We start from the raw sequence: 23388 nt of genomic DNA, 5'->3' as shown, positions 1-23388 counted from the left end.
GGGGAAGCAGGCTCCCTGCTGAGCAGAGAGCCAGACTCCTGGCTGATCCCAGGACCGCGGGATCATGACCTGAGCCGAAGGCAGAGGCTTTAACCCACCGAGCCAGGCGCCCCCAAAGTGTCTATTTTCTATTGTCAGTAGCATCTCTGCATTTCAGGAATCTAATGCCGTTAATTATGAGATAGAGTCTCGTTGCAGGGATGTTGCAATGTCAGAAAATTGCTGACATTGATTTTAAGATATTTCTTGTAAGACCCTCTCCTAATCTCAGAGATGTTAAAATGTGGGGGGAAACGTACATTTTAGAATAAGTGAAATACAGTATTATTAAGAATTCATTTCGGAAGGTGGCACATGGGAGTGGGGGGCTTGCAGCTTACAGGTGGTTAGTGTTTTAAGGAAGCTGTACCCCTGGGGCATGATACAATTTCTGATCTCTGGTCACTGGAAGGGCAGTAATTACTTGTCTGACCTTGACGCAGGGGTTCACACATGGGCTTAAAAAATGGATCTCTTATGAGGGAACTTTAGATAAAGTAGGAAAACATCTTTTCTTTTTCAAGATATTTAAGCTAATTTTTTAAACTGTGCTATGCTTTTGTTTTTAGCTAACTTCAAAGTATTCATCCTCAACAATAGAAAAATGAGCCAAGGACAGATTAGTCTCAGAAGAAAATACAAATGGCTAATAAACATTTGAAAAATGTTCCATCTTTTTTGTAATCAAAATAATGTAAATTGAAACAGCATGATGCTATTTTTTAGTCTGTAAAATTGACAAAGATAATACTTAAAGCTGGTGAGATGGCAGCCAGCTAGGTGCTTTCAGACATTGTAATGTGAGTATAAATGAGACAGCTTTTGTAGAAGCTAATTTACCAATACATGTTAAAATGTTCTACAAATATTTATCTTTAAAATGTTCATACCCCTGGTGTAAGTAATTCAGCTCCTAGGCATCTATCCTAAGGAAATGATCAGAGGTTCGGAACTATGTTTAGAATGTTATTTATATTAGTAAAACATAAACAACTTAATATTCAACAACACAGAGAGATTTAAATAAATTATGGTTTTTCTATTCAGTGGAATGCCTTATAGCTATCAGAATTAGTGAGAGTTAAGTGGGAAATAATTTGTACCTTCTGCTCATTTTGCTGTGTATGTCAAACTTCTCTGAAAAATAAAGTCTGTTAAAAACGATAGTGAGGTAGTTTTGCAGAAGCCTGGATTCTTGAGAGGGTGGGGGAGGTCACCAAGTGGCCTCAGCTGGTGCCTTTGAGCAGCTTGGGTCTCTTACACCCCCTGCTGGAGCCTGATGTCTTTAGTGCTGGGTGGGCCAAGCCCGGAGGAGGCTGCCCAGCGTAGTGGGTGACCAGTTGCCCAGATCCTTTGGAAAAGGAAATGACTTTATTGAACGGGCTATTCTTTGCATTTATCTTACCGCTCAATTTACCCATGGTCTACTCTGTCTCATGTGGAGGTACCTGCTAATCTCTCCTTTCAGGATCTGCACCAACCAGCACTTGCCTCCCGGCCAACCAGGGCATCTCCCTTCACGATTCAACTTCCTTGGCCTATATCCTATTTTCTGGTGCCACTTGCAACCTTTCAAAATAGAAAAATGAACAGATGAGTCAGGTGTTCTGCTTCCCTCCTGTCTTTTTAATGTTAACATCCTATCTTTGGGATATGATGCCCTTGCTTTTCATCATCTTGCCTAACTTTCAATGCTTGGGAATTGGAGGCTCAGGGCTAGGGAAACAGGGTGGTATGGGACCCCCAGATAACACCTTTAAAAATAGTGAAATTGAAGACTACATGATAGGGTAATCCCGACATACAAGTGGAAAGAACTGTCCATGTAGTTAGGACTCCAAAGTTGTATGTATGCGTAATATATTAGAAAGCCCTAAAAGAAATCTAGGAAGTGTTACCAATGGTTGTATTTGGGAAGTAGAATTATTAGTGAGTTTTGCTTTTCTTTATTTCCCAAGTTTTCTGTAGTATATATTATGATGATAAGAAAAAGATAGGAAACACCAACAATTGTATTTCTTATTTGGTTTAACCTTTGTCAATAATCATTATCAATGATTCCCTCTCCAGTTCTTTATCAGTAATTATTCTCTCTCCATTGACTCTAACTTCTTCCATTCAACAAATGTTTACCCAGAACTTTCTGTCTGCCAGGTACTGCCCTGGGAATTACGAATACAGCAATGAGTAGGACAGACCAACTATCCATTTTCTTAGAGCTACCAGTAGTCTGGGGAGGTTGGTCAGAAATATACAATGTCTCCTCATTAGACAACCAGGACCTTGCCTCAGCCTGCACTCGTGGCCTGAGCTAAATGAATGAATCTAGTCTAGTGGCTTTAGATATCACTTATATTCCTATGATTTCTTAACCTGCTTCTCTAGTTTAGTTCTCTGTCTCCAACTCCAGACTTGTTAATCCAACTGCCTACCTGAATCTTCACTGGGAGATCTAACAGGTATATCAAACTTAATGTGTGAGAACGGAATTCTTGATTTCCCCAGCCTATCCCTCCCATCCCCAAACCTACTCTGCCAGTGTTTTCCCCATGTTAGGGAATGGCAATGCCATCTTTCTAGTTCTTCAGGCCAGTAACTTTGCAGTTATGTTGACTCCTCTCCTTCTTTTACATTCGACGTTCAATCAATTTCAAACTTTTTTTATTCAAAATCCATCCAGAATCCAGCGACTTCTCACCACTCATCCTGGCCCCAGCCTCCATCTGCCTACTCTTGCCTGATAATTATGCCAGTTACTTAATGCTTTTCTTGCTTCTGCTTTTGACCTTTGAGAGTTAAACCTCAGCATAGCAGCGAGGTGGTCCTGTTAAGGCTCCGACCATATTACTACTCCCTGTTCACAACTCGGATGGCTTCCATTTTCTCCGTGAAGGCCACTCTTTACAGCATCCTAAAAATCGCATACCATTGGATGTCTCCCGTCTCTTTGTACTTCACCTCTCTGGCTCTATCTCCTACTACTATACTTTGTTCACATCTTCCAGGCATACTGGCCTTGTTATTCCTGGAAGAAGCTGGGCATGTTACTGCCTTGGGGCCTTTGCACTTGATTTTTCCTCTGCCTGAAGTGTTCTTTCTCTGCAGGGTTCAATTGATCCTTTCGTTTGTTTTTTTTTTAAGATTTTATTTATTTATTTGACAGAGATCATAGGTAGGCAGAGAGGCAGGCAGAGAAAGAGGAAGGGAAGCAGGCTCCCTGCTGAGCAGAGAGCCCGATGAGGGGCTCTATCCCAGGACCCTGGGATCACGACCCAAGCTGAAGGCAGAGGCTTTAACCCACTGAGCCACCCAGGTGCCCCCAATCTATTCTTTCTATATTGACACACACATCAACTCCCTCTGCTATCCAGTTTATGGATAAGCCCCCTACCTTCTTTATCCCTTTCCTTGCTTTAATTTTTTCTAAACACTATCCCCTTTTAACGTTTTATGCATTTCACATTCTTTTTTGTTGTTTGTTATCTTTAAGGATAATAAAGGCAGGATTTTGTGGGTCCTGTTTTGTTCCCTGATGTATCCTCAGAACCTAAATCCAGTGCCTGGCACCCAGCAAGCCCTCAAGCAATGTTTGTTGGATGTTGGAGAAATGAATAGAGGGTAGATACTATGAAGACCATTTAAATTGCTTTTAAAAGCTCAGATGAGTTTTAAATGTTCCATATACCCGAGAATAATAGCATTTAACAATTAATTTATAAGTGATAGTTGTTATTTTTTAAAGTACTCCTGTTTTCCTTTTAGATACGTTCTCTGACATTTGGAACACCTAATCCTGGATTAAATTTCCTGCATCTCTGAATTCCCAAGATAGGATAAATTTCTTTACAGTTATTTTAAACGTAGATAAATTATATGAATGTGTTCTCATGTGAAAATAAAACAAAATAACAGATGTAAATAGAGTAAACAATGAAAACATCCTCTCATCTCTTCTTCCAATGTGGCTTTCTTCCCTGGATGTAACCCTGGTTAATTTGTTGTGTATCCTTCTAGGCCAGTGCTGTCCACTAGAACTTTCTGTGATGATACGGATGTTCTCTATCTGTGCTAATATAGTAGCAGCCACTAGCCACATTTAGTTACTGGGCACCTAAAATGTGGCTGGAGTGACCGAGAAACTGAGTTTTTAATTATGTTTCCTTAATTCCATGAAATATAATTTTTGAATTCAAATAGGTCCACATGGCTAATGGCTACTGTATTGGGCAACACAGTTCTAAACTATTTCTCCACAGTTGCCTATTTCTCTCTCTTTAACCATAAATGATATCATAGTATATAACCTGTATATATATATTATACATAGTGCTTTGTCACTAGGATCATGTCCTAAAAATCATTCCTCGTCTGGGTGTATGTATCTTACTATTTTTAATGGTGCCTGTTACCTCATACTCTGTGCCTACTGTGCTTAGCTAGATGATGAAAAATAGATATTTCTTGGTGCAGAGCCATGTACTAGGCGTCCTGTCCCCCCCGCCCCACTGGCATTTGTCAAGGCTTTGCGGCAGCTGCCTGATCCAGGCTTCTGCATAATCACCGACACAGCCCAAGAATCTAGTGATTTACATATGTTGGGCCTCTGGTCAAGCATAAAATCTACTCTTCCTTCCCTCTCTTCAGAAGACAAACATATTCTGATCTCAAATAAAATCATGCCTTAAAAGCTATGTGCAGCAGCTGATAAACACAGTCCTAACAGAATGAGATGGAAGGCTTCAATTTTGTGATGTCTTTTTTCCAATTCTGAATTTGTAGTTCTGAAGAGGGTGAGTCCTGAGGCCAAAGGCTTCCACGGGAAAATGAGATTCTTTCTGGAGTCCTGTTCCTGTCCCTTGCAAAGCTTGATGAAAATGCCTAATGTTGCTGTAAAGTTCTTTCCTACTAGAGGACGTTCTTGAGGTGGTTATGACTTTATTAACTTTGGGTAATTCCCTTTTCAGTTGATCTCTGTGCTTCTCCCATGCCTCATCAACATTTGCTAGTTAACATTTATTGAGCCTGGCAGCCGTCCTATTGTATAGACTCTATCAGTCAAGGAAGGCCCTGCCGAGAGACAGACAGCTCACTCTAAATGGGAAATACGAAAAGGAGTTTAATAAAAGGGACTATTTACAACCTCAAGGGATGGTATGTACGCTAGGCCTGGAAATGTTAGGGGTTGTCATTTCCTAGGCTTCCTAGGCATGAAGGGGCCAGCGGAGGCTGTGGTTACTGGAACTTTGCAGGGTGCTCTATGAAGAGGGGGCCTTTCAAGGGAAGCTGTGGATTTTGGTGAGAGGGCAGAAATAACATGCTGCTTCCTAGCAGGGAGGAAGCCCAGGGGAAGGATAGTCTGAGCTCACTCATGTCCTGCCCTCTGGTATTTTGCATACTTCTCATGGAACCCGCCCAACGTGAAGCCTAAAGGCATCGGAACCCATTGGTACAGTCCATATGGGAAGCCATATGAAGGAGAGTAGAGAAGGGTGGGAAGAGAGTGGATTCTGGAGAAGCAGAAGGAAGACATTACTCAGATACGCATCATTTCATTTATTCCTTACCACAGCTTCATGAGACAGATCATTTTATTATCTCCTTTTTATAGGTGAAGATACTAAAGGTTAGAGAGGTTAAGGACCAGCAATTTTGAAAAACATTTATTTATTTATCATTTTATTATCTCCTTTTTATAGGTGAAGATACTAAAGGTTAGAGAGGTTAAGGACCAGCAATTTTGAAAAACATTTATTTATTATTTATTTATTGAACAGGGTGGGAGGTGCAGAGAGAGAGAGGGAGAAGGAGAGAAGCAGACTCCCTGCTGAGGAGGGGGGCTTGATCCCACCACCCCGAGATCATGACCTGAGCTGACATCAAGAGTTGGCTGCTTAATGTACTGAGCCACCCAGGATCCCCAGGACCAGCAGTGTTTTTTTTTAAAAAATCATATTTTACGACAACGTGGATGGAACTAGAGGATACTATGCTTAACGAAATAAGTCAATCGGAGAAAGACAACTATCATATGCTCTCCCTGATATGAGGAAGTGGAGAGGCAATGTGGGGGGTTTGGGGGGGTAGGAAAAGAATAAATGAAACAAGATGATCCGGGGAGGGAGACAAACCATAAGAGACTCTTAATCTCGCAGAACTGAGGGTTGCTGGGGGGAGGGGGGGTCAGGAGAGGGTGGTGGGGTTATGGACATTAGGGGGATGTGTGTGCTATGGTGAGTGCTGTGAAGTGTGTAAACCTGGCAATTCACAGACCTGTACCCCTGGGGCTAAAAATACATTATATGTTTATTTAAAAATTTAAGAAAATCATATTTTAAAAATGAAATGGATGTTAAATAATGAAGCTAAGATTTGAACTCAGGTCTGTCTGAGTGAATTGTCCTATCGCAGTTAAGAAGAGCTTAGCATAGGGGGCTCCTGGGTGGCTCAGTTGGTTAAGCATCTGCCTTTCGCTCAGGTCATGATCTCAGGGTCCTAGGATCAATTCCTGCTAGGAGCTCTTTGCTCCGCCGGGAGCCTGCTTCCCGCTACCCCCGCTTGTGTGCATGCACAAATGTCTCTGACAAATGTCTCTGACAAATAAATAAATCTAAAAAAAAAAAAAGGCTTACATAAACAAGCAATTCTGCAGCTGGCCATCAGCATCAGCAGCACTAAGCTACATTCCGATTGGTGGGTTAGCTTGCTGTCTGATTGTCCAGTTGTCAGGCATCGAGGCAGGTTGCTTAAGTACAGATTCCACTGATCCTTTTTTGCGCTCAACTGATGTTTGCATTGTGTATTTCATGTAACGTCTAATAGTTTTTTTTCAAAAAGTATTTATTTATCTTAAGCAATCTCTACATCCAGTATGGGGCTTGAACTCATGACCCCTAAATGAAGCGTTGCTTGCCCTTCCGAATGAGTCAGCCAGGCGCCCCATGTAATGTCTAATAGTTTTTAAGTAAATATTTGACTATGTCTAATTGAACACATACTGCAAATGAAATGCCCAACATTTAAGGTCTTTCCTTTTAAAAAGCATGATGGGGGGAGGGTGCTGGGTAGTTCAGTTGGTTAAGTAGGCGACTCTTGATTTCAGCTCCTGTCATGATCTTGGGGTCCTGGGAGCATGCCCTGCATCAGGCTCTGCTCCCCATCAATGGGGAGTCTGCTTGAGATTCTCTCTTTTCCTCTGCTCCTCACCCCCACTCACCCTCACTCTCTCTCAAAAAATAAATCTTTTTTTTTAAAGCGTGCTAGGAATATGGCTTTGGTATGATACAGTACCATGTACATTACCAGAACCTATACAATAAATAGGCAGCATATTCACGTGCAATGACTGGTATTCTGAAATCCTAAACCAGGTAGAAGTTTATTTGTAGCCTAGATCCAAGTCTGGGCTCTGGCGAAATCCTTGCCCATAGGAGGTTCAGGGCACAGGGCCAGGGCTTCTTAACCCTTTAAAATGCTCTACTTTGCTGCTACATGTGAAAATGTCATTCAGCTGCCAACCCTGAATTTAGAACTGGATACCTAGGGGGACATAGTCCATCCTCTGATGATCTCTCCCAGTTCAGAGGCTTAATTTCTATGATTTGTATGTTAAAAAGGTAGGGTTTTTTTTCCAGATATGAAATTACTGAAAATTGAATATGCCTTTTCAAACTCCTACCTCCTTCTGTTCTAAAAGGGCCACACTTCACCTTTGAGGAAGTCCCAGAGTTAATTCTGTTTCTTCTCTCCTTATTTCTCTCCTACGTATGCGCCCTCCAAACATCGAGCATCATATGGAATACACAGCAGATGTTAGGAAACATTCAGCAATGTGATCTGGCTGATGTGGGGTCTAAGCTGCGGCTGGCCAGTAGCTAATGATATGTCAGTCATCTGACTAGTCCACCACATCTGGGTGAAACACATGGTCCTGTCCTTTTGTGTTTTCAGTTCATCATTTGCCCCCTCCTTCTCTAATTACCACGAAGTCCATTGTCTCCTTTTTGAGGCCCCCTCTCCCCATTGTCTAAGAATCCTAAGAGTTTCCTCAGTTCAAAGGAACCCAAAAGGTAATCCCACTGCTGTTCCCAGGCACTGCCATTTGGTGTCTCTGTTGAAGACAGGCTCTGTAGAGTCTGGGGGAGACAGCTTCTGTCTCTGAGTTGTAAAAGTCCACGAGCTAATACATTTAAAGGGCTTAGACAGTTAGTGGCACTACCTAGGTACTCAAAGATTTAGCAATTACATTACATTATTGAGCTTCAGTTTTACGTCTTATTTAGGGCCTAGACCCAGAGGATCCCAGGGGCCATCCCAGGTCTGGCAAATGGTACAGAAGATATGGGGCCTGGGTCCTCTACAGGCTGGTGTGTGTCTATAGATGAATTCATAGATAGCTTGGAATCCCAGAGTAGCTTCAGATTCCTTGTAAGTCAAATGATTTGTTCTGTCTCAGAGAAGGAATTTGGGGGTGATTGGATTGAAAAAAAAATAGTGGCTGAAGTCACAGGGCTGGTTGTTGGTGGCTGGGCCTTAACCAAGGTCTTCATGAATGTAGAACTCGATTCTCAACTGAGGCAGTGATCTGCCTCATTTTGAAAGACAATGAATGTTCTGGCAATGTTCACAACAAGTCTGTGGCTTGTATATTGCATGGATAATATTTGCATTCTCTCCATTCCAAACATAGTGCCTTTTACATACCAAGAAATACCCCTCCTGCATGTCAGCTCCTGTTAAATACGATCACATGCACACACGCGCACACAGGTACTCATGTGCACGTGTGCGCACACGCTCGTTTGTGAACTCTGTCTACCTTCTCTGTCTCTTTGCTTCTTTCTTTTTCCTACTTCTAGGCTACAATAATTAAGAAAAAATATAGAGTGCCTATAAACCTTTTTCTTTACCTCTGAGTAACTATCATTGCTTTACAGCTCTCTCTGTCTCTGCTTTAATTACCAGATTTCACACCCTCTAGAACACACCTTTCTTTTTTTTTTAATTTTTTGTTTATTTTTTTTTAAAGATCTTATTTATTTATTTGACACAGAGAGAGAGAGATCACAAGTAGGCAGAGAGGCAGGCAGAAGGAGGGGGAAGCAGGCTCCCCGCTGAGCAGAGAGCCCGATACGGGGCTCGATCCCAGGACCCTGAAATCATGACCCGAACCGAAGGAAGGGGCTTAACTCACTGAGCCACCCAGGCGCCCCTAGAACACACCTTTCTTGGAAAATGGCAACACCTTATCTTTTTAATAAACTTTGGAACTAGCATATAAAAGATCTCCAAATAATTATTTTACGTCATGTGAAAAAGACTCACTGTCCAGGTATGTTAAAGGTTAATGAATCTTTACTAAAATCTAATTTAGTTTGTCAATTCATTGACCTACTTAGGTTGTGTCCTAAAAGTTCATTCATGAGTCAGTTTGCTTTGTTTCTAGGGGAAACTACATTATCTGTTATTATAATATATAATATTATATATAATAAATACTAATAGTAATAATAATTGCCACAATTGATTCAATACCAGGTACTTTATATACATTATTTCTATGTTTCACAATAACCCTGTGAGATAGGCACCCATTTTACAGAGGAAACTGAACTTCAGCTAAGGAACATCCATTTATTTATTTATTTATTTATTTACCTACTTACTTACTCACTTATTTTTTGGTGGGGAGGGGTGGAGGAAGAGGGAGAGAGAGAGAATCTCAAGCAGACTTCCCACTAAGTGGGGAGGTCAATGCAGAGCTCAGTCTCACAACCCTGAGACATGACTTGAGCTGAAATCAAGAGTCGGGGGCGTCTGGGTGGCTCAGTGGGTTAAGCCTCTGCCTTCAGCTCAGGTCATGATCTCAGGGTCCTGGGATCGAATCCCGCATCGGGATCTCTGCTCTGCAGGGAGCCTGCTTCCTCCTCTCTCTCCCTCTCTGCCTGCCTCTCTGCCTACTTGTGATCTCTGTCTGTCAAATAAATAAATAAAATATTTAAAAAAAAATCAAGAGTGGGAGACTCAGTGGACTGAGCCACCCAGGTGCTCCTTATTTTTTTAAAAAGATTTATTTATTTATTTATTTGAGAGAGAACGAACGTGAGTTGGGGGAGGGGCAAAGAGAGAGCATCTCCAAGCAGATTCCCTGCTGAGCAGGGAACCTACCATGGGCCTTGATCCCATGACCCATGAGATCATGACTTGAGCCAAAATCAAGAGCCGGCTGCCCAGCCTACTGAGCCACCCAGGCGCCCCATGGAATATCCTTTTTAAATTACACAAAGTCAAATACATTTCTTGTCCTGAAGACAGCACATGCTAAAGCAGCAAAGACAGGCCACCCATGGTTTCCCTCTCCGTTCCTTGTCCCTTTAGCAGCCACAGCCCGTGGGCCCCAGGTGGGTGTCCAATTCAATGCCAGCGTCTTCTGGTGGTGGCCTGCTTTGAAAAGCGAGCTCTGCTGGTCTGATTCTCCCTTAGGAATCTGAATGGGGAAACATGGGAAGAAGCAGGAAGTTGGTTAGAGCTGGGGCTGGAGGACTCAGTCAGAAGTTGATGAGTGAGTGTTGGGAAGGGAGGCCAGCTGTCACATGTGAGCTCTACAGGGGAGTGGAGGTAATCAGGGACTTGACTGTAGTGGACAGTTATAAGGCAAATGGGAGTGGGAGAGAGGGAATCACGTGCAGAGAGCTGCCAGGTGGGTGCGGAGCACTCTGGAGCCAGACCCTGCGCCTTTCCTACTCCCCCCTCCCCCGACAATTTCTGTGCTGGGAAGGCCTTAAAATAATCCTTCATCTCTTGAGCTGTCTTGAATGAGTGTCGGTCCCTTTCAGACAGAAGAGCCAAATTAGAATACACAGCCCATAAGTACTGGTAAGGGGAGTTGAAACTGCAGTTTGTGGGCACAGAGCCTCGATGCTGTCATTGCACCCCTTGGCTACATTACAGATGCTCCCCTGGCCCAGCCTGGCCCATGAGGTTACTTTACTGGATCTGACAACCAACAATGGACCCGTTTCCTGAACCCTTGTCCCGGGTCTTGGTTTACTTTCAGAGCCCTGAACGGGAAGGTGGGGGTTAAGGAAATCTCAGGCAACTGGAAGTTCTCCAAACAAGCCTGGGGCAGGACTCCAGCTTCCACGGCGGAAGGTGCTACAATGGGGAGGGGGAGGAGTGGGGCCAGGATGGCTTCTTGGCAGGGCAGAGGGGAACCCAGCTCTTCCAGGACTGCAACTGGCCTTCCCCCTACTTCTATCTCCAGTTCTAAGACCGTGCCTGACATACAGCTGAACGAGTGAATGAATGATTAATGAATGAGCAAGTGAATAAATGACGGGCGGAAGTGGGTCACAGCCCCTCTGCAGACGAGTGGATCGTTGTCGAACGCCTATTGAGGAACGCCTGTGCCCGTCTCTGAGAAACAACTGAGACGACAATATGAGTACTGCGTACCGTGACTGGTCACCTTCAGCTTTACATGCCCCAAAGCCGAGAGAGTGATGATCTTGATAATGCCGTCATTCCGAGAGGACACATGGACCATCCGGCACCGCATTTGCCCTGTTTACAAAATTACCTCTCCCTTTGTCTATGTCTGGAGGGAGTGAGGTTTTCCTTTTAAGAGGCTGCCTAAAAGATGCAGAGCCACTTCCTGGGCAGGCTTCCAAGTGACTACATCTCTCTCCCAGCACTCCCCGGAGCCCCAGCCCAGGCTGCCCGGGGCGGGGCCTCCCGCCGCCGTGGCTGCTGGAGCTACCGCAGAAGCGCTTATCTGCTGCTGGCCAGCAAGGCTGTGCTCTCAGGCCCTCCCAGGGCACCGAGCAAGGCTTTGGCCTTTGCACTGAAGTGACGTCAGAGTTTGTGATTGGTCAGGCTGGCGTGTGTGTGAAATACGGGCGATGTCTGCCACACTTCTGAGTACGGCATTTCTTCCTGCTGAGTACCCCGGGCTGTGGGTAAGTCTTAATCTTTGCAGTCTGCCCTGGGTGGTGGTTAAAATGTGCAAAGCCGAGCACTGTGACTTCCCAAGGGCATGACTTGGCATATTTCGTCATCCTGCTGGGCCTCAGTTGCCTTTTCTGTGAAGTAGAGAGATGGCCTTCTATATTATAGAAGGATAGAGGAACGGAGCCATGCTAGGCTGATGTGGGGCCAACAGCTCACCTGTCCAGACTACCTCCTTTGGTACCTGGCATAGGGTAGAGAGTGTGGTACTGTCATGATTGCCGAACATCAGTCAAAAAAAAGAAAAAAGTTCAGTGATCATGTCCCTGTTTTTATCTCTAACAGTATAATATTTTCTCTGAAAGTCTCTGGATATATTCTGCTTCGTCTTCGTAGCTGTGCAGCCGACAGGAATACGGCTTCAGGGGAAGTTAGTGCCAAAGGAAAGTTTGTCAGACTATATTCCCTTTCTCTTTTTCCCTTCTAGACCCTGACTGCACCTGCCCCATTTGCTGACGAAACCAGCTGCCAGTGCCAAGCACCCCATGAGAAACTGACCATTGCTCAGGCCCGCTTAGGAACACCAGGTGAGGCTGTACTTCTCGCTCTCCGAATGGGCCCTGTCCTGACCTTGAAAGTAGCAGAGCGCCACCTGGGTGGCTCAGCTGGTTAAGCGTCTGCGTTCCACTGGGGTCATGATCCCAGGGTCGTGGGTGGGGGATTGAGCTTCACATCCGGCTCCCTGCTCGGCAGGGAGTCTGCTTCTCCCCCCTGCTCGTGCTTTCTCTCGCTGTCTCTCTCTCTCAAATAAATAAAATCTTAGAAAAATACATGAAGAAGCAGAGTAGGCCCGTCATTACTTGAGCACTTTCAATGGGAGCCTTGAATTTAGAGACTTACAGCCCAGTGGGAGGATAAACAGAGCAGACCAACCCAAGTCAGCAGGAGCTGGAACCCCAGCCCAGCCATCTCTTAGTTCGGCGGCTTTGTGCAAGTCATGAGAACGATCAGAATCTCTTTCCTCTTGTGCTTTGTGCCAGCAGGGTCATTAATACCGGCCTGCTTCACAAGGTTTTGGGGGTGACAAGTCTGGGTTCAAGACACCAAAGCAGCATTTAAATGGGGAAGGCTGATACAAGCCTAGGCTGTTAGAATTATCATAATTTTTAAAAGTCTGCATTTTGAAACATTTCTCCAAGGGTGCCTTAAAGAGCCTGGCCTCTACACTAGACGTTTGCTGATGCATTAACTCCTTTATACCAGAGATGGCCAGGGGAAGAGATTGAAAAAGACCTGTAAAGGACCATCCCAGAAGCTCAGGCATAGCTCACTTCGTTGTGCCTCACAGACGCTGCATTTTGTTGTTGTTTGTTTTTTTTTTTACACAAATTGAAGGTTTGTGGTAACCCTGTGTCGGACAAGTTAGTGGGTGCTATTTTTTACAACAGTATTCACTTATTGTGTCTCTGTCTCATTTTGGTCATTCTTGCAAGAGTTCAAATTTTTTCGTTATTCTGTTTGTTAGGGTGATCTGGGATAAGCGATTATGACTCACTGAAAGCTCTGATGACAGCATTTTTTACTGTCAGGTGTTATTTTTAATTAAGGTATATACACTGAGGTTTCTTTTTTTTAGATATAATGCTATTATATGCTTAATAGACTACACTATAGTGTAAACATAACTTTTTTAAAGTAATCTCTACACCCAACTCAGGGCTTGAACTTACCCCCTTGAGATCAAGAGTCACAGGCTCTACCGATTGAACCAGTCAGGTGCCCCTAAACATGACTTTTACATGCACTGGGAAACCAAGAATTCACTTGACTAGCTTTGTCATGGTATTTGCTCTATTGCAGTGGTCTGGAAATGAACCTGGACTATCTCCAAGGGGCACCTCTTAATTAAAGAGGCAACTCGACATGAAATAAACTCCCCAAATAATATGCATATGTGTGCTTAGGGGTTCAACCTTACAACACAGATAACTGAAAGTTTTAAGAAGGGCAGATTCATTTGGCCTGGAAGAGTTGGGCCAGACCTTGTAGCAGACCTGAGCTGCTTGTTTTGGGAGAAGGTAGATGGGGACTAGGCAGGCAGCCAACGGAACGGCATTCCAAGCCAGTGGAACGGGAAGAGTGAAGGCAGAGAGCTGTGTAGGAGTGAGTGCGTGAGTGAGTGCGTGGCATTGCAGGGGATGGGGCTGGAGTGAAAACAGACTGGCTGAGCTGCTGAGCTTTGAGACACTGAAGATGGCATCACTCAGTTTCCACTCGCCATCGCAAAAAAGCAAACATCCCCAGCTTAAGAGAATCCATGGGACAAAGGACAATTTGCTTAATGATAACAGTAATAATGGGTATGTATTAAGTGCTCCCTATTACTAAGTTCTTTAGATGTACCATGTCTTTTCACTCTACAACTCTCTGTGGTTAGTACCTTATTTCCCAGGTGAGGGAATGGAGGCTTTTGCGAGAAGCCACAAACCTGGCAAGGTTATTGAGCCAGTGGCTGGCAGTGGTCCTCACGCTGGAGAGCATCAGAATCACCTGGAGGGCTCATTAAACTAGCTGGGTGGGCCTGGCCCCCAGAGTTTCTGAGTCAGTCCGGATGGGGCAGGGCGTAAGCATCTGCCTCTCTCTTCGAGCTCCACCGGCAGTCAGGCTGGAGTTTGACATCAGACCCGTTTGTGTTCATGCTTGACCTCTCGATCCTGACACTCTGGCTTCCTTTTGAAGAAGAGCTTCGAGAGCGTGAGGTGAGGAGGTGAGGGCACGCAAAGTTAATAAGCTTTGAGAAAGGCAAGAGGAGGCTTGGGGAGGTAGCTCTGAGCAGCTAAACCCGTTGTTTCCACACTTAAGTGTGCAACCAATCACCTGGTAAGCTTGTTAGAGAAACAGATTTTCTGGGGCGCCCGGGGTGGGGGCTCAGTCAGTTGGGCGTCTGCCTTTGACTTAGGTCATGATCTCAGTGTTCTGGGATCGGCCCTGTGTTGGGCTCCCTGCTCAGTGGGGAGTCTGCTTCTCCCTCTGCCCCTTCCCCCGCCCCGCCCCTCTCGCTCTTGCTCTCTCTTGCTTTCAAATAAATAACAGAGTAAAAAAAAAAAAAAGATTTCCTGCTCTCTCTCCCTTATCTCTGAATCTGGGATGGAGCCCAGGCATCTGTGTTTCATAACTAATAAGCCAGGGGATTGGGATCTTGGTGGTTTACAGACCACACACCGAGAAATGCGGACCCAAGCAATAAATCCGAAAGCTGCAATGGAAGTCCAGGTGGTGATGAAAGAACTAATTTAACCTAAAGTTACAGACTGAGCTTCAGGCCGCTGAAGAAGAGCTTTTCCAGGGCAAGGGAGGTAGAACTTACTCAGCGTCTGCTAGGTGCTCTGTGCTCTACACTATCTCGTTTGGTCTTTGCGTCTGGTCTGTTACCCATCTGACAGCAAACACTGTCATATGCGTAATCTTGTGTCCTTTCTTGAGGACTTGGAGAATGGAAAAGTAACTTGTCAAATGTCCTAGCTGACTGGTAGAGCTAGGATTCGCCCCCAAGTCCCTTTTACCTCAGATCCCTGCATGGACCCCAGCCGACCACGGAGCTCCGTGAAATCACAGTCAGGTTTTGACCTGGAGGGTGCCAGGTGTGTGAACGAGACAGACAGACAGTGGTTGCGATCTTTTGTAGCAACAGGGCCATCTGCCTCGCTCACTGCTGGTTCACCAGCGCCTAGAGACACTCTTTTCAAAGCCTGTGTGCTCAGTAAATGTTTCATGAGTGACCAAGTGAATGAATGGAAGTTTGGGACAAGAGGAGGAGCTCACCCTCTGAAGGTAAAATCAGAGCTGCTTGTGATGGTCTGAGCCAGCGGCAAGCTGCTGGGATGAGACTGGGCCCCGGTATGTTTAACCACTAAGCAGTTTACACCCCGAGAATCAAGTTAGAATGAGATGGTGGTTCATTTTGAAACCGCTGTGTCGTGGGGTCTGTGGGACATGGGGTTCTACAGGAGTCAGATGGAGCCAAGGTGAACTCTTCGCACTAGAAGAGAAAGTCTCCTGTTGTCTCAGTTGATGACCCTGGAAAGTTATCCAAGAAAGAGAGTTTGTGATGTTGATGGGCACCTGGCTGGCAGAGGCGGGAGGGCCCCATTTTTGTTGGAAATTCCTTTCTTTCTAACAAAATTTCTAATGTCTAGCATCCATATTAAAATGGGACAAGATGTTAGTTCTTTGATTAGTAAAAAGCACATGACAGTCTTAGACCGCACTCCCATAACCACTTTTTTTTGATAGTAGTGGTCCTCCTAGCGGCTTTGAATCCTCTGTATTGTTCAAGCAGCCATCCCCTGCCAAGTGTGTGATGGGGTAGATCCGGGCTGGGGCTGGGGCTGGGGCGTCCCCAGCGCATTCCCTGCTGATGCTGCCTGTCCTGGGCCCTCACTGCCAGAACCACTGTTAAAGAGTGACTAACTATTGGTAATGCTGGGAGGGAGTGAGCAGGAGATTATCCAAGTATAATTGTTGGAACATTGTGCTGTTAGTAGAAAATAACAACAAAAAATCATTGCTTTTTTGGAACATTTGATAATTTTCAAGACTACTAAGCAATTAACTTTTTGTGGTGCTGTCTTAAGCATTCCATCAGAAAGACCAAACAGACCCACATTTGGGGGTTATAATGTACTTCAAGATTATAGTTATAACTGAAGTCTTTGTCTCCTTCACTGGCCCTGTTTTATGATTTAGTACAATTGCCTACAATATGTTGTACAATTGTCGGTCTGCCCAAACAGGGGCTGGCATATAAATTCTAAAAGAGGTAACAACAAACTCTGCTCATCACTCTTTGCTCCTGGACATTCTCTGTGAGCCACAAGAGAAGAAACACAGTAGAACAATTGGAATTGGCACCTTTGATCTTAGCTCAATTAGTCCATCTGTGGAACTAGGAACCTGCAAGGTTTCATATCTACCAGAGACCGAGAATCCCTCCTCTGTCTTCAGATAAAGAGGTCCAGGTGATTGTTTCATAGGCTCCTTTTCATCCCAGCTGCCTTCTCTCTTACAAAGAAATTCAGTTCTAATTGCCTATTTTCTTTCTCAAAGGGGGATTTGTATTGTTCCATTTCCACGGTGTGTAGAGTTTGCCAAATTCATTTTTTCAAGAACTACCTCGATGAATTTTGCCTTGTGTGTACCTGTACTATAATTTTCCTTAAATATACCCTTGTTTGAGAAGAGTTAGTTATTTATTTTAGAGAGTGAGCAAGAGAGAGCACAAGTGGGAGGGGCAGAGGGAGAGAGAATCCGAAGCAAACTTGGTGCTGAGCACGGAGCCTGATGTGGGGCTCGATCTCACGATACTGAGAGCAGGACCTGAGCCAAAAGCAAGAGTTGGACGCTTAACTGACTGCGCCATCCAGGCACCTCTAAATACAGTTTTTTAAACTTTAATGTATTTAAAAAGTTAACTTCAGGGGTGCCTGGGTGGCTCAGCGGGTTAAAGCCTCTGCCTTCGGCTCAGGTCATGATCCCAGAGTCCTGGGATCGAGCCCCGTGTCGGGCTCTCTGCTCAGCAGGGAGCCTGCTTCCTCCTCTCTCTCTCTCTCTCTCTCTCTGCCTACTTGTGATCTCTGCCTGTCAAATAAATAAATAAAATCTTTAAAAAAAAAAAAGTTAACTTCAATCACTGTCAGGAAATGCTGGCTCTAAGTAGAAGGAAATTTTCAAGTTTATCTAAAGCTATCGTAAACTTGATAAAATATGTAACTACTAGATGTTTAAAGGTTAATTTTTGTGCCACCGTTTTTGCACAATTGTACACAAAAACAATACTAGTGACTATAATTAATGGGTGTTTAGTACTAATCTCTCTCTTTTTAAAAAGAATTCATATTGGAATGTGGTCTTCTAGAAGGCGCCATGAGTTAGAAGCAAGAACAGTAGAAGTTAGGTTTGTGCTCACGTTGCTTCATAGCTTGTTTGTATGCTGCTGGGTGAGCTAGTTAACTAGGTTGAGCTTCCCTTGCCCCTCTATGAAACAAGGGTAGTAAGTCCATTCTCTCCCATATACATTGGAGTTGATGCAAAGATCAAGTGAAAGATACGTGCTTGGTAAATCATACGGACTTTTTTTTTTAAGATTTTATTTATTTATTTGACAGACAGAGATGACAAGTAGGCAGAGAGGCAGGCAGAGAGAGAGGAGGGGAAACAAGCTCCCTGCTGAGCAGAGAGCCCGATGCGGGGCTCCATCCCAGAACCCTGAGATCATGACTTGAGCCAAAGGCAGAGTCTTTAACCCACTGAGCCACCCAGGCGCCCCTAAATCATACGGACTTTTAAAGCACCGTTTAAATGTAGGTTAACAGCCATAATCAAAAATGAATAGTCCCCCTTTCGTTGTTGCCTGAGTCTGAAGGAATACCAAGGAATGCCCTAACAGAGCCCACAGAAATGTGAGTTCAGGTCTGATGCAGCCGCTGATTGCCTCCTGTCTGGCCACGTGGTAGGTGTATGTTTAACTTTTTACTAACTGCCCAGCTGCTTAACAGAGTGACTGATTGTACCATTTTACATTCCAACTGGCATTGTTCGAGCATTCCAGTTGCTCTGTACCCTCACCAATAATTGGTAGGGTCAATATATTTTTAAATTCTTAGCCACTCCAAGGATATGAAGGAGTCTGTCATTTCAGTTTTAATTTCTGTTTCCCTGATCACTAATGATATTAAAGATCTTTTCATGAGCTTATTTGCCATCCATATATTCATTTTCTTTGGTGAACTGTCTGTTCAATTTTCTTGCCCTTTTTAAAATGAGGTGTTTCTTATTATTGACCTTTGACAGTTCTTTTGTATTCTAGATACAAGGCTTATATCAGGTATATGCTTTGCAAATATTTTCTCCCTATCTGGCTTGCCTTTGTATTTTTGTAAAAATGTCTTTTGATGATGTGAGTTTGAAGTAAGGTCCAATTTTTTTTTCCTTCTAATATGCCCTTTGGGGTTCTATCCAAGAAAAAACTTTTTTTTAAAGATTTTATTTATTTATTTGACAGAGATCACAAGTAGGCAGAGAGGCAAGCAGAAAGAGGAGGAAGCAGGCTCCCTGCTGAGCAGAGAGCCCGATGCAGGGCTTGATCCCAAGACCCTGGGATCATGACCTGAGCTGAAGGCAGAGGCTTTAACCCACTGAGCCACCCAGATGCCCCAAGAAAAATTTTTAAAATATTTTATTTATTTGAGAGAGCGAGGTAGTGAACACGAGTGGGGGAGGGGCGGAGTGAGAGAGGGAGAAGCAGACTCCCCACTGAGCAGGGAACCTGACAGGACAAGGGGCTCGATCCCAGGATCCTGAGGTTATGACCTGAGCCGAGGTCCGAAGCTTAACAGACCGAGCCACCCAGGTGCCCCCTATTCGAGAAATTTCTGCCAAACCCACAGTCACTAAGAGTCTCCCCTGATTTCTTCTAGAAGTTTCACAACTTTAGTTCATACATTTAGATCTATGATCCATTTCGAGTTAATTTTCATATATGGTGTGAGGTGTGAGGCAGGCAGAGCCCCCTCACTATTTCTTTTGTTTGTAAGTGCTGAATAACTTATAAAAATTTGGCGTGTAAGATCCAGGAAGTTAAAAAAAAAGTCAGATTGCCCCACAGTACTATACCATGGTCCCTCTTTGTATCCATAATTCTTTTTTTTAAGATTTTATTTATTTATTTGACACATAGATCACAAGTAGGCGGGGGGGGGGAAGCTGGCTCCCCACTGAGCAGAGATCCCGATGCGGGGCTCGATCCCAGGACCCTAAGACCACGACCCGAGCCGAAGGCAGAAGCTCAACCCACTGAGCCACCCCAGCGCCTGAGCCACCCAGGCACCCCTGTATCCATGATTCTTAAATATCACTTTTGTGTTATGTGTAGTTTATTATATGGAAATCATTTGAAACTGGCAATCGACATGTGCTATACAGACAATCATTTTACCAGAACATCCCATTTCTCTGATAGACCTCACTCTGCCCATTCAGGATAAACAGGAATTTATTTGAAATACTTCCAAGAATTTATAATTGTCTCTGGGCAGAAAATTTACAATGCCATTGTATTCATTTTCTATGCCCCAGAATTAGTGGCTTAAAACAATGCAGATTTATTATGTCATAATTTCTGTGGGCTGGGAGCCTGGCTTAGCTGAGTCCTCTGCTCAGGGTCCACCAGGTTGTGTTTAAGGTGTCACCCAGGGCTCATCTCTCACCTGGAGGCTTGATGGTGATAGACCTGTGTCCAAGCTCACTCAGGTTGTTTCCTCGCAATTCTAAGACCAAAGATCTAGCTTTTTGCTGGTGGTCAGCCAGAGGTCACCCTCAGCCCCTAGGGTCAGCTGCAGTTCCTTGCTGTGTGGCCCTCTCACTACACAATGGCTTCCTTCTTCGAAGCCACCAAGAGAGAAAGAGGGAGCCTTGTAGCAGTTTGGAATCTTATATAGTGTAATGTAATCATGGGAGTGCCATCCATCCTCTTTGCCATATTCACCTGGTTAAAGACAAGTCACAGGTCCCCTTCACATTTGAAAGGGAGGAGATGGCACCAAGGTGTGAACACCAGGCAGCAGGGATCCCTGGGAAGCACGTTAAGTTCTCTCCACCATGGCCGTGGAGTAGTTGGGTTCCCACTCGGGATCATTGCCAAACACCCAGCCTCACCGGCCAGTGGTTCCCAACATAGATGCTCTGGAGAATTACTCCACTTTACTCAAAAATCTGAAACAAAAGATTAAGGTAAATAAACATACAAACTGGAAAAAAAACCACATTCTTAAAAAAATGTAGAGAATTTCAAACATACACAAAAGTAGAACAATATAATGAACCTTCATGTGTCTGTCCTCTATAGCTAACACCCACCCCCCAAGCCAGTCTTGCCCCATGTATGCCCCCATCCACGGCCCCCTCTTGAATTATTTGAAACAAAGCCCTGGACTTCCTTTCATTCCACCCATAAATATTTCTGTATAACTATCTTAAAAAACCAGTTTTTAAAAACATAAGCATTGGGACACCTGGGTGGCTCAGTCGTTAAACATCTGACTTCTGCTCAAGTCATGATCCCAGAATCTTGGGATCGAGCCCCGCATTGGGCTTCCTGCTCAGTCGGAAGCCTCCTTCTCCCTCTCCCACTCCCCCTGCTTGTATTCCCTCTCTCGCTATATCTCTCTCTTTGTCAAATAAATAAATAAAATCTTTAAACATATAACGATTATTCTATTTTTTTCACCTAAAAATTCACAATAATTCTTAAATATCACCAAATATCCAGTATTCCAATTTCCAAGAATCTTACATCCTCATTTACTAGATAGTAGTTAGCTTGAACCTAAATCCAAATATCTATACATTCAGTATGTTGATAAGTCTTTTAAATCTCTAATCTGCAGACCCATTTCCATCTTTATCTTTTTTTTTTCTCTTGAGGCACTCATTTGTTAAGATTGGTTTTTGGTTTTGGGTGTTGTTGTTGTTGTTGAATTTTTTTTTTTTTTTGGTCCCATTTCCCAGACTGGAAATTGCTGACATACTACAATTTTAAAAAGTGAGCTTATTGCAAAATCAACTCCACAAATACTTTTCAAAGGTTTACTAAATGGTCTTTTTCTCGGTAATTATGTCACTTTCTTTACTTTTCTTTCCTCCCTGCTTCCTGAATTCATTTATCTTGATCACCTCTGAATCAATAACAAAAAGTTTTGCAAAACTGCCATCTGCTTTCCCCTGGAATTTATATCTTAAAACAAATTTTCCTCAATTGAATTCAAATTGAATAAGAGCATTGAAACCAAAGATCCCTCATTAGACAGTTTGTTATTTCAAAGCATTTTCTATTTATCATGCCTTATTTAGAATCTAGTATAATCCTGTGAAGGCAATTCTATTTGTTCAAAATGGTGTATAATTGGGAGTAATTGCAATTCCCTATCTGACATAAAGTCTCTTGAGTTTTTTTATCAGAGAAATTTAATTTATTAGAAACATTGTACCATCTGAATCTATTAATGTACCATTCCTTTTAATTTATATTCCAAATTAATAAGGTTGTACTACATCGGGAAATAATCACAAGTTTAAATCTGTCTTAAAAATCATTCACCAGAAGTTTGTATTGATTTCTTTTTTAAATTTATTTTTGTAACATCACTTATACATGCATATACTGGAAAAAGTCAGTAGGACTCCTAGGCTTATTAAAAAAAAACCGAACTACTCAACATTCCCTTTCCCTACGTGCCCTCATCCCAGTTCTTATTTCCTACAGACACTCAGCATTTGACAATCAACTTCCGAAAATGTGGACCTCTCTCATCTGTCCTTGCCTTTCTTGTTTCCTCTGCCCTAGGGGATCATACCTTTTATTTTTGGTGGGGTGGGGGAAGGGATATACCCTTTTAATTCTTTCTCTGTAATTCTTGTGGTATTTGGAAGGAAGAAGAGGTAAATGCGGATATGTTCAGTTTTCCATATTTAGCTTTTAGTTTGCCATATTTTCACTTTCTAGTTGACACCCAACCCCTCCACCCCCAATGTCTCCATCTTATTTGAGGAGGTGGGTCTTTGGGCTGTCTCAGCAAAGTGTCATCCTGTAGTTTCTAGTGGCCCAGGGGGCTGTGGTGAATGTATCCCTCTTCATCACGGAATGGCACTTCCCAGAGCACCATCTGGCCCTGGGAGAATGTCTGTTGAGGCCTCTTCTCTGTTGACCTTTATCCCTCAGAGGGACGGTAGTGTTGGTCGCTGGCCTGCAACACGGAGGACCACCCCACATGTCGCCTAACTCTTCTGTCTTTGGGGCACATGCCCCCCTCCCCAATCTCTTATGACACCAAAGAGTTAGGGAGTGACCTTTGTGCAGTGCTGTGCAGCTTTACCTGCTGGCCCTCGGGAGGGCAATAAGCCCCGGTGGGTAGCAGTTGCCGATTTTCGTGGTGTAAATACTACCACCGCTGGGCTGGGGCCTCCAGTGGGAGCTGGAGCTGGGAGGGAAGGCGCACGCCCGTCTCTTGGAGCAGCACGGAGCAGACACCTGCACGACGCTGCCTTTGGGAGCAGGTCTCGGGAGTCTTCCTTCAGGACTCTCGGAGTCAAGAATGAAGTCGTTCTTCCTTTTCATTAAGCGATTCGGTTACTCCTGCCTTGCTGTTCCCTCTGGGCAGACTCTGCCAACCCTTTGTCGGCACCAGCGTTTGAATCTGCTGGCTCAGACACCCAGACCCGACTCTGGGTTCAGAGAACTCTGTACCACCCTGTGGGTGTCTCTCCTGTTGGCTTCAAATACGTGTTGTGGGTCGCTCTTAATTCTCTGTTTTTACTCCACTTTGCTCTCCTCAGAAGAACCTCTTGGTAGAA

The 23388-nt window shown here is 44.0% G+C and overlaps 1 protein-coding gene across 3 annotated transcripts in view; it reads left to right on the top strand.

Moving 5' to 3' along the window:
- PCYT1B (phosphate cytidylyltransferase 1, choline, beta) overlaps positions 1–23388 on the top strand; it is a 120178-nt gene that overhangs the window by 42159 nt on the left and 54631 nt on the right. For 2 of the 3 annotated variants that reach the window (XM_032842301.1, XM_032842300.1), the window contains exon 2: positions 12470–12569. In XM_032842301.1, coding sequence (XP_032698192.1) covers positions 12470–12569 — 100 coding nt within the window. Of the gene's footprint in view, positions 1–11816; positions 11994–12469; positions 12570–23388 lie in introns of those variants that run through there. The other variant, XM_032842302.1, reaches the window with a different exon arrangement.

The sequence above is a fragment of the Lontra canadensis genome, unplaced genomic scaffold (genome assembly GCF_010015895.1).
Source record: "Lontra canadensis isolate GAN:19392208 unplaced genomic scaffold, GSC_riverotter_1.0 scaffold127, whole genome shotgun sequence".
In the NCBI taxonomy this organism is placed as follows: domain Eukaryota; kingdom Metazoa; phylum Chordata; class Mammalia; order Carnivora; family Mustelidae; genus Lontra; species Lontra canadensis.
This window is presented reverse-complemented; position numbering and strand designations above follow the sequence as displayed.